Raw genomic sequence first — 11,952 nt, 5'->3', positions numbered from 1 at the left:
CATGGAAATTACGATCTGGAAGGCGACGTGTGAGTTTTGAAACACGTAAATTTTCCTGCTGTTCCCACGCCTTCCCCTTTTTCACAAAACGAGTACTCTACATATGTCACAACTCAAGTAGGAAATGAGACTTCCTGAGGTAAGACAAACTGTTCAACACATTAATTGTATTACATTTAGAGACCAAATAAGAGGGTTATACGTATTTTGTTGCAGGGAAGGCAAATACAGTACAACTCGAAAACTGGAGTGTGTAAGCATCCTTACATTTAATGGATTCTTAATACATATATAAATAAAATGTTCATATGAGTGCTTTGCCATGTAGTGTTTACCATCTGGGAAGCAGAGATCATTTAGGTGCACATTTTAAATGGTATATGACATAATCAGATCTCGTTGGAATAGAGGTAGTACCTCAGTGTTCCTCTTTGTGCGAAGATGCAGTCCATAATAATTTATGTGAAATTTTTGAAGAGGGAAAAAGCACGAATTTGCACGCCTTTGATGCAACTGCACTCGATGCATAATTTAACGACTCAATCCTGACTAAACTGATGCGTATATATGTGGCAGCAACTGTAACGCGTTATACTCCACACAGTTACAAGTTTCTCTTGTTCAGAAATCTGATGCAGAATGTTATATTTCTTAAAACATAATTGTTTGTAATTGTGCTATCAACAGTTATTGAATTAGCACAACCATTTTTATGCATTTTTGACATGCTGTGACACGTTTCACCAAAGTTATTCAAAATATTTTTTTTTGGTTTGGAAAAAATGGTATAAATATAAATGGAGGAATATAAAAAAATTGGATGAAAACCCATAGCAACAGAAAATCGGTCTACAGATGTCTCACTGCTTGCTTCCTGGCAGTTGGTCACATGTTCTCAGTTTTTCTATGGTGACATAAGACAAGATGACCACAATGCAATTCTTCAGAACCTTGAGGTTTTGCATTTTGTATAAGGCTGGGTTTTTTTTTTACACAGAATTCACATTTTGTGTGTTGTTGCAACATAGTAATTAAACAGTACATGTCAATTGGAAAGTGTGCAATGCAGCTTGGAGAGATGCATATTTGGAATCATATTGAGAGACAGAGGAACACGCGGGTTTGAGAACCTACGTAAGTTAGACTTCACTTTGACTGGAAAGAGCAGAGGGCTTGGTTGGCTGAGAGACAGCTTAGGTTGACAAGTGGGCTGCATGGGTGACACGCAGTAGCTTGATGCTGGGTGTTAACAGGTGATTGTGAAAGGCAACTAAGGTAGAATTATGGTCGGAGAAAAAAAAGTTGGAGGTGTGGGGTGGTGGCTCGGGCAGGAGACAACCTAAACAATGAAAATACTGAACGCATATGCATTTTTCATGACATCTACAGTAATAACAGAAAATATACAGTGCGATCCGGCGAAAAGCTCCCCGGAGCTCCAGTCTAGAGGCAGCATCAGTCCAGTGATCATCAAAGATATGTTGTTGAAACAAGATCATAGTATGTACATCACTCCATGCAGTCTTCGAGATTGGAGTGGTAAGTACAGGACAATAAATGGGTGTAGCCCAAGGGTCATAAAGAAGTGGCGGGGGCTAGTGATCTTAATGTGAGAAATTAGCATGTAACTGTAAGATAGAAAAGCGGTTTCCTCGACGAGGGCACGGAAGTGGGTATGTTAATGTGAGAGATTAGCATGATGTTAATGTGAGAAATTAGCCTGTAACTGTAAGATAGGACTTTACCGAAAGAACCAAAGAGTATGGATTCCTGCAGTCACGAAAGCTTCAAATCAAGATGGTTATTTATGCCAGTTTCATATAGTGAACACATTTAAAGCACAAGAGCATAAACACAACACCTAAACACATGCTATACAAGAACGTGCAAAAATAAGCTGCAGTATTTTAAATGTTGTGATTATCCGGCGTTTTTGAAAATTCGGCGCTCCCTTCTCCCGAAGCCGCAGGATAATCGATGATATACTATATATGTGAAGTGAGGTTGAGAGACTACAGAGGTCGACCAGTTGATAAACCATAATCTGGGTGGTGCGGATGTTATGGTAGAGGAGTATCCAGCTTCCCCAGCGAGGCCTTGACCTCCTCCACAGGCTGCAATGTATGCCACTGTGTGATGGGCCGGCGAGGATTGGCGAGCATGTCTGACCAGTGGCGGTGGCCGGCGCCCGCGGCTCCACAGCCCACATACACCTTCCCAATTGCGTCATTCCGGCTCAGGCTGTCATAGTCCATCACTGAGAAAACCAGCTGGATTTTCTGTTGGCGCAAGTAAGCAGTGATGAGTACGCTGTTTTTATCTCATACAAGTTTTGTGTGTGATCTGCAATACAAGTGATACATTTTCCAAAATAAAAAAATAAATCCCATCAGTTTGGAGGGACCTCCTTATCCGTGAGTCCATCGATATATTTCCAACTAGCCCACCATGTTAGAAATAACATGGCATTTTAATGGTCATCACATGTGTTGCATGCTAAGGGTGATGACGTGTGCTAGAACTATGCCCCAGTAACTTGAGGTTGCAGTATCTCGGGTGAAATTATTTTCCATTTTAACCTTATGTCAGTAAACCCATCCATGACTTTTTATTATTTAAAATTCTAGAATAACAGGAAGGGGTGATCCATAGAAGCAGGAAGCATCGTTTATCGGAAGCTCATGTCACGTAAAATGGTCTCATAAAGGAGTCCTACTGTATATATAATGAACGTTGTATTAGAATGGGTCGGCAACCTGCGGCTCCAGAGCCGCATGCTGTGGCTCTTTGGCTTCTTCCGTGTGGCTCATTGGCTGTCCTCTTGCGGGCAGCCGTTTTTAAAACAAACTTAAATCTTAAACATAATTTAATGTAAAGATAATTTATTATATATGGCAGGGACTGGGTCACTATTGAATGTCTTAATGACAACAAACGTAAAGTCAAACTATTGTTAAAGAATAACTAAGGGTAGGGGGGGAACGAAATACTCAGTTTGTTTCATCACCTATTTTGTTTATTTATCAGAATTTGTTTGTCATCTGCTGTATACCTGCAGTATCTGTGTTTGTGTGATGTGGCTCTGGAACTATTTTGGTCAAAGACAAAAAAATGGGCCTCCTTTGAAATGTTGCGGACCCCTGTATTAGAATAACCTTGTGAATAATGTCGATATGATGCAATTAATATATTATACACCTTTTAGAAAACGAATAACGCTGATAACATCTGAAATTTCGCCATATAGCATTGTGATATATAACGACTTATTGTTGGTAGCTTAGCTGATTGGAGAATATAGAGTTTATTGATAACATTAAGGTAATTTATATTTTAGTTTTTTTATTGGTTCACTATATAGTATTCATGATATATTGTATACCCAGTTACTGTGAATAGCTCAGATGTGTAGGCCTTGACTTCAACATAGCCATTTCTGTGACCAGTCACTTGCTAATCACTCAGTTATTTCAATGCTAAATTCGCCTAGTTATTTCAATGCTAAATTCTCCTCTTTGATTTGTACTAGGTGCCTCGGTGAATGTGTATGCTCTGACTTTAACATAGCTATTTCTGTGACCAGTTACAAGCTAATCACTCAGCCATTTCAATGCTAAATTATATGCTAATTCCTTTGTCAAGGCGCTTTGTTTTTTCTCACACAGCTTAAAGGTCGTGATCTGAGCGTGGCTTTTTCATTCCAGCGCTGTCCTACCAGACAGTCTCGTCCCTTCACCTGATGAAGGCCACTTGTGTTGTGGCCGAAACGTCGTGAGAATATTATTGTGTTATTTTATTTTATCAATTTATTATTTTATTCTCATTCTACGTGACTTTACCGAAAGAACCAAAGAAGAACATCTGAAATGTTGAAAGGTTAGTGACGAGTTGCATTACCTCTATGTTCTCAAATGGAATATCAAATGAAAACGCCTCATTGAAGTACGGATTTAGTGCCTTTTTCTTGACGGTTGTTTTCTTTTTCTTCAGTCTTATTCCTCCCTCCATGACTTGGATTTTGACGTAAGGGTCTGTTCAGAACGAAAACGTACCAGATGTACCATTACACGAGTGAAGGATGATTAGCACTGTCCTGCGCATGTAGTAAAGTGAAATTAAACATTTTCTTGCAATATTATGATCTGTATTGCTATTTTAGCATGTGGTGTAACAAACTGAATATACCGTTGTATTTGTATTCGCTATTTCCATGCAGTGTTATTTAGGTTTCGTTTGAATTTGGGTGATGTTGAACAGACAACAGCTCTATGAGAAGGTCATGCACATTTTGCAGTAATTGAAAGAACAGTGATCCCACTGAAAAGGAAATGGCACCTTCTCTAGGTGTCTTTAACATGCGAAAGTGCCGTTTCTGTTTCAGTACAAGAAGCACTCTCATCTAAAAAAACAACAACACTGGACCCATATTCGTTGCACACTTCTCAAACCTCCCTTTCCTCAGAAAAAATATATATTTAGGGGTTATCTTCTTCCGTCTCTCCAAACTCCCCTTCCTCTAAGGTCTCCAGAACCCAGTACAATGTGGTTTCTGCCAAGGTCATTCGACTGAAACTGCTTTCCTATGTGTGGTAAATGACTTTCGGGTCTCCTCAGACCTTGAATCACTGCTTTTGACACCATAGACCACGCCATTCTCCTTGAACATCTCCAAAATATGCACGTCTTGGGCACACTTCTCTTGTGGTTCTGTTATTACCTTTAAAATCACTCCTACGTTTCCAAACAAGGACTGCCTTCCTGTAAATGAACCCCCTGTGCTATGGCATCCCACAAAGTTCAAATTTTGTCTTTCTATTCTTCTTAAGATATCTGCTCAATCTCAGCAACACAATCTCTAGTTTTAATGTTGTTTAGCTACATTGTCATTAACCCCATATACCCAGCCTCACTGTTTACTCTCACATCCTGCCTTGAAGCAGTCTCATCTTGGATTGTTTCTAACTTATTCCAGCGAAATGTTCCTCACCATCAAAAAGTCCACACTCAGGAAGGACTACAGTTTGAGCATGGAGCTGCTAAACTCTGACATTATACTATAAAAGATTGTGCAAAATCTTGGCGTTGTTATTGATCCAAAGCTCTCCATCTCTCTTCCCCCAAATCTCAACTCTCCGGAATTGTATTGAGACTTAGTCAACGTTCGCTCTCAGGCAGAGGTTGCTCCTTTTCCTTTCCTGCCTATATATTCTGGAATGTCCTTCCTTTAGCCACCAGTGTTGTTGAAGAGACGACCTTCATTTTTTTCCCTCTGCCTATAACTGCCTCTAGAAATAATTACAGCCACTTTTTGTACGCCTTGTTGAGGTTTAGTTGCATTTATCTGTGGTATATATCCACATTGTATTGAATGCACTTGGCAAAAGGTGTACTGCAAGACTATCAAGATAATTTTTTACAATTTCAACACTGATATGGAAACACTAAAGCTGGATTTTACAACAATTTAAGGATAATAAACAGCTTCATTCAATTCTGAACATATAATACATTCACAGATGTTTTTTTCTCCATAATACTTCCTGAATAAACTTATTTAGTCAGATTGATGGCCTCGGTAAGATGCCAACTGATATGGCAATTTTGTTCTGCAATTTCATTACATTTATATATTTTCCCCACCATTGATAAACTGCCTTTTAATAAAAATAGGAACTCATTGTATTGTAATGATGTAAACATTTGTGCACATTTGACAAAATATTGGTATACACACCTGAAGCTCCACTGACGTCCATGACCTTTAAGTTTTTTGCTTCGAGAATAACAATGGTTAACTTTCCGGTTGATGGTATATATCTCAAAGAAAAGCAAATATCTCCCAATCTGTCTTGCTGAAAAATATAAGAATAAGGAGAATGATCAAAACTACTTCAAAATATACAGTTGCGTTCCTGAAGAACACTGCATTATGGAAAAATCGCGTTATAATAATATAGGGTAAAGCACAGTCCGCGATAACACGTATCATGCATACGCAGGTTTAACAAAGACTGAGGCGCATGGGTAGCATCTAGAAGCATCCAGCAGCATCCCGCTTTGTGTGATGCTACGCCAAAGCGGCAGTACAACTTCGCATTCCTACTCACGTGACGTAGTTCTGTTCACTTAATCATGTTATATCCAATTCGCATCTGCGTTGTAAAAATGTGTTCTTAAATACATTAATTGTGTTATATCCAATTCACGTTATTAATATATGTCTTATAGGAGAACAGACTGTTTTGGGCAAATGTTACTACATTGGATAGTTCTGGCAACAAAAACTATTCGTTAAATGACTCCACCCTGTTATTTTTCCAATTTAGACACCATTTTGTTGGGAAAAATCGGTATAACCAATATTCATTGTGGATAACATTCAATCCTGATGCAAATGCAGGACACAGGGATTGCCCCACAGCTGTACTTAGAGATGTGGCACCTAATCTAGTGGGTGTGCATAGCCATTGTAATAATGCATATTGCCAAACCCCTCTGCAACTTGTTGAGGGGTTTGGAGAGGATGATAAAAAATCGTACTCTTGTCACATATATACACGGATGCAAGAATAAATGTTAAGCCTTTGGGCATATGTGCAACAAATGTGAGATGAAAAAAGATGTTGGTCAATCAATGTAAGCATCTTGAGTGCTCGGCCAATTGCCAAAAATAATATGGCGGTGTGGCGTCGAGGATCTGTTGGCTATTAACCAGCAAAGCACTCGGACTGATGGTTGGATCATCCCGTTCCGAGCAGAGCAAAGGCTCTGCTCAGTTTGTCACAGGAGACGCGACATGAAAGCTGATTCACTGTGCCCACTCTGCACAATCAGGTATGCAACCGCTTGGTTGCATATTGTTAATGATTGTCTCTGACCAGACTGAATGGTGGACTGAGAGCACTGAACATTGTATATGATGATGCTATGGCCTAGCTTGGACAAATACACATACAATAGAAGAAGGCACACAAATGGAAACATGTGTTTGTACTTGTTGATTTAAAGCTTTCGTGACTGCAGTAATTCATATTCTTAGCTCTTTCGGTAAAGTCACGTTGAAGGGAAACAATAAAATATTGTTTAATATATATTTTATTGTTTCCCTTCAACGTGGCTTTACCGAAAGAGCTAAGAATATGTGTATGTACATTTATATGTATACATGTGTAGTGGGTTCTCACTCGACAGAGACGGCGAAGTGGAGGCACCACTATTTATTGTAACTCAACACTTTGGCACAGGGCAACGTATACAATACTTGAAGGGGTAACGGCCGCTTCACCCGTACTATTCTGAGATACACCCCAAGGCTATATGCCTATCCACCTATGCTCCCAGGTCCTCCGCTAAGGGCTCTAAGGGAGGCTACCTGACCTGGCCCAGCCAAGGCTCAGGTCCCGACCACCAGCCATACAGACCCGGTCCTTAGAAGGACATCGACTCTGAGGCTCTGGGGTCACACCGCTGGCTTGCTCTGCCCGGCCCTGAGAAGGACAGCGACAGCGAGTCAGAGGAGTTCCAGGGTCTATCTAGCCGGTCTTCAGTCTTCAACTGGGTCTTCGGACTTCGGCTCGCAAACACTGCCCCTATCTCTCTGGCTCCCCATCTTTTATACCAATTCCCCACCGAGGGGCGGGGTTCTGAGGGATCACAGCACACCCCGCAGCCCCTACCCGTTGGGAGGGGTGCGGAGGATCCAAAGCCCACAGCCCCCTGCGGGTAAGCCAAGGGTGCTAGCTGTAACCGATGTGGGTTTGTCCCGTAACACCACTACAGCTGTAACCGACGTGTTTGTCCTCTAACACCAATACATCACCCCCCCCCCCCCGTACAGCCCGCAGCCATCCCGGCTGCAACAATACCTTCAATAAAATAACGTAACAAGAAACCGAACCGCGTGTGCCTCATCAACAACAAGAAGAACATGAACAACAACCGTAACACCCCAATAAATAACCCAACCCACCTGTACAAAAGAACACTATGTACAGAATATACATTTCCGCATCACCCGCCCCGACCGGATGCACCCTCCAGCACAGCCATGCACGCTACCCGCAGCAAGAAGGGAAAGAACAGGTAAGTGGTTACTGCGGCAACGAACGGGTGCAATAGTTAAGGCAACATCACAAAAAACGCCGCGTTTTGGCGCATGTCCGTGTGACCGGTCCATCATAGAGGGCTAAACCGGTGAGGCCGGTGGTGGATGCAGTCCAGTCTGGTGTGGTAAAATCCGGCTTCCTAGGCGCACAATCGCCGTCCCCGCCGGGTGGTGCGGGCGCCTGGAGGGCATCATTCCCAAGGCACCTGGAGATGGAACAGTTAGTGGTAGGTCAGGAGCAGGCGCCGAAATCACTGTCTTGGGGTCAACGGACACATCACATGCTCAGCCTTTGTGATGTGGAGAAGAAGCATGTGGCGCAATGAATGGCTTCAGACGCTAGGGGTGCACGTAACCAACAACATTTACCCCAGTTGATACGAACACACTGTGGGCGCATGACCTGTATGACGTCCACGGGACCCCTCCACTGCCGAAGCAATTTTGACGAGGTTGCCAATGGCACTTGAGGGCAATGTAACCAGGCTCTGTTGCCCGGGCTCCATGCATGCGTATGTGACTGGCGCGATCACAATCTTTCGTTTGCCTTTTGGCGAGAGTCAGAGTTTTGAATGGCGGCTTCCCGCGCCTCAGTCAGTTTCAAGATGTTAAATTTGACGTGGTCGGCCAGTTTCGATTAAGCGTGCGGCACGGAGACCCGCAGCTGGGCCTCCATAGGAGGGTCAATTTTCCGCCCGTACATCAAGAAGAAGGGGGAAAATCCAGTAGCCGCATTGGGAGCCATCCTGTAGGCGGCCAAAACCCCCGGAATTTGAAGATCTCAATCGGTCTGGGAGTCGCACACCTGGTGACACAACATGGACGTGAGAGTCCTATGAAGGCGCTCCACCATTCCACCAGTTTGTGCATGGTACGGGGAGGTACGAACCTTTTTGTACCAAGGAGCTCACACACCTCGCGTAGGAGGGAGCTGGAGAAATTATTTCCCTGGTCAGCAGCTGTTTAGGAGCACCCTTGTTGAGGACATAGCCCTGGACGAAGGCCTCGGTGATGGCTGTTGCCGACTGGTTGGTGAGGGGCCAAGCCATAGGACATTGAGTAAAATATTCAACACCAACCAGTAGGTACTTGTTACCCCTAGGTGTTGCGGGAAATGGGCCCAAAATGTCGAGCGCAATGAGCTCATTAACACGGGTAACCTTAATTGACTGTAGGGGCGGACAGGCCCCCCTCGCTGGCGGCTTCCGTCAGGTGCACTGAGTACAGGCCCCCAGGAGGTCATCTACATCCCTTGCTATGCCCGGCCAGAAGAAATCGAGCTGGAGCATGGCAAGGGTCTTGTGGGTTCCCAGGTGCAGGAGTCGCTCGTGAGCAGCCAGAACAGCCCTACCTCGCAGAACAGAGGGTACGACCAGCCTGTGGCGGCGGGTCTTAGCATCCCATTGCATGAGGGCACCGTCACGTAACCCCAAGGAGTCGACTCCCACCACACCCTGAACGGATCCACCCGCCAGACGGCGCAATGCAAGGAGGGACACGTCCTCCATTTGGAGGTGGCCCCATTCCACGACGGACAACCCGAGCAACGAGTCCTTACCCTCCTGCTCGATAGGGCCCTGGCAGTAGGCCCCTCGGCAGCGGCAGCAAGAGCCAAAGCAGGACTCTTACCCGGAGGTTTACAATGTCCCGACCCGAGGAGACAGGCACACTCCGCGGCGGGTGGCAGGTATCACACAGCATCCGCATTGGTGTGCCGAACGCCCTTACGGTATGTGGTCGTAAAATCGAAGTCTTGGAGGACCTCAAGCCATCGAGATAATTGTCCCGATGGCTGTTCAACGCGCAGGGCATATTGCAATGCCGCATGGTCTGTACAGACGGTGAAGTTCCGGCCGTACAGGTATGGCCGATATTGCTGTATGAAAAAAAACAATGGCCAGTAGCTCACGACTGGTGACGCAGTATCGTTGCTCCGCCGGAGACAAGACACTGCTGCCGTAGGCCACAACCCATTCCACACCCCCGACGACCTGCGAGAGTACACCGCCAATTCCCGTATTGCTGGTGTCTGTATCCAGCAAGAAGGGTTTGGAAAAATCAGGGTAGCTCAAAGGCGGGGCACCCACTAGGATGTCGCGAAGGGAGCGAAAAGCGGCCTCCTCCTCCTGGCCCCAATGAAACTTCACCCCCTTCGCTGTTAAGGCATGTAAGGGCTTGGCAATACTAGCGAAATCCGCAATGATCCGCCGGTAATACGACGCAAACCCAATGAACCTCCTGACCTCACCCACTGAAGTGGGAGTCGGCCAGGAGCTGAAACACTGTGTTTTAGCGGGATCGGTAGAGATACCTGATTGGCTGATGATGTCTCCTAGATATCGCACTGATTCATGGAGCAAGTGGCATTTTTTCAGTTTGAATTTGAAATTTGCGGCTCGCATTTTGAGGAAAACGGCTCTCAATCATTGAAGGTGTTCCTCGAATGTTCTACGAAAGACGATAACATCGTCCAAGTAGATCAAGCAAACATCCCATTGCAGCCCAGCAAGAAGCAACTCCATTAGGCGCTGAAACGCCGCAGAAGCTGAGTGAAGCCCCATAGGTAACTGGTTAAATTGAAATAAGCCTTGCGGTGTACGGAAAGCGTTCTTTGGCCTGGATTCGTCATCTAGAGGGAGTTGCCAGAATCCTGATAGCAAGTCCAATGTGGAGAAGAATCGCGCCCCCGCCAGAGCATCCAGTGATACATCCATTCTCGGAATTGGGTATGCAGCGGCCACCGAGATTTTATTGAGACGACGAAAGGCCACACAGAATCTCAAGGATCCATCGTGCTTTTTCACGAGCACAATGGGTGCTCCCCATGGACTGGTGAAAGGGGATATAATCTCTGCGGCTAACATCCACGGCCGATTTGACATGATCCTTTTCGGCGGGACTCAACCGAAAAGGATTCTGGCGGATCGGGGCGGCACCACCCGTGTCAATGTGGTGACGCAGCAAGTTGGTGCATCCAATATCATATTTGTGTTTACTGAAAACGTCCGAGAATTCAAGCAGAAGGTTCCGTAATCTGGCATGTTGTGAGTCGGACAGGTCATCGGTCTCCGAACAAAGCGAGTCCAACCAACCTTCATCATGGTCCGAATGTGATTAAGTTTTTGGAGCGGCCCCCACATGCCCTATGGCCGTTTTCTCCAAGGGTATCGGTGTCATGTGCACGAGCATGGTCCCTTGGGGAACCACAGTCGTCCGCAATCCAACATTAAGGACCATGATGAAGGGATCCCCGCTCCCCTTCACCATCGTCTGAGCAGCCACCAGGTCTAACTCTTTTACCGCGGCATTAACCGGCCCCAACAGGAAACCGTGATCCGAAATACCCGCGGCAAAGGATTGACGGAACCAGAGGGGCTCGAGCATTTGTGCGCCCGGTGGCACACGTACCGTCTGAGTAACGAGCGCCTGTACCGTCGCACAGGCCGTCCGCAATGTAGTAGGGGAAGACAGGAACGTCATACGTCGGCCCGAAGGGAGTTCAATGCATCCCTGGTCAATTAGGATTTTAATTGGCATTTTGGCCAAAAAGTCTGTTCCCAACAAGCACGGAACCGCGAGAGAGGACAAGACTAAAATCGGCCCGTATAACTTGATATCCCCAATGCAAATTTGAGCTCGAATCTGACCAATTATACCAAGCGAACCCCCGTTGGCTGCTAAGCATGGAATGTCGACTGCCAGCAAGGGTCAACATTGAACGGAAAGGATGTTATAAATAAGGTCGGACATGATCGTCGCCGACACGCCCGTATCGACCAGGACGCGAACCTCAACCTCATCAATGTGACCTGTGACGACCGACGAACCAGCCGATGCAGCAACAACCC

At 45.3% G+C, this 11,952-nt stretch overlaps 1 protein-coding gene across 1 annotated transcript in view; it reads right to left on the bottom strand.

The window, feature by feature from the left end:
* Positions 1-250: 250 nt before the first annotated feature.
* LOC116945478 (synaptotagmin-5-like) overlaps positions 251-11,952 on the bottom strand; it is a 46,109-nt gene continuing 34,407 nt past the window's right edge. The window contains exons 7-9 of the mRNA XM_032959804.2: positions 5,735-5,852; positions 3,898-4,031; positions 251-2,279 (exon numbers count right to left, since the gene is read on the bottom strand). Coding sequence (XP_032815695.1) covers positions 2,061-2,279; positions 3,898-4,031; positions 5,735-5,852 — 471 coding nt within the window. The 3' untranslated portion in view covers positions 251-2,060. The remainder of the gene's footprint in view (positions 2,280-3,897; positions 4,032-5,734; positions 5,853-11,952) is intronic.

The sequence above is a fragment of the Petromyzon marinus genome, chromosome 24, assembly GCF_048934315.1.
Source record: "Petromyzon marinus isolate PM22_M1 ecotype Great Lakes invasive population chromosome 24, UKy_Petmar_22M1.pri1.0, whole genome shotgun sequence".
Classification (NCBI taxonomy): Eukaryota; Metazoa; Chordata; class Hyperoartia; order Petromyzontiformes; family Petromyzontidae; genus Petromyzon; species Petromyzon marinus.
The sequence above is the reverse complement of the archived record's forward strand: the minus strand, read 5'-3'. Positions and strand labels throughout refer to the sequence as shown.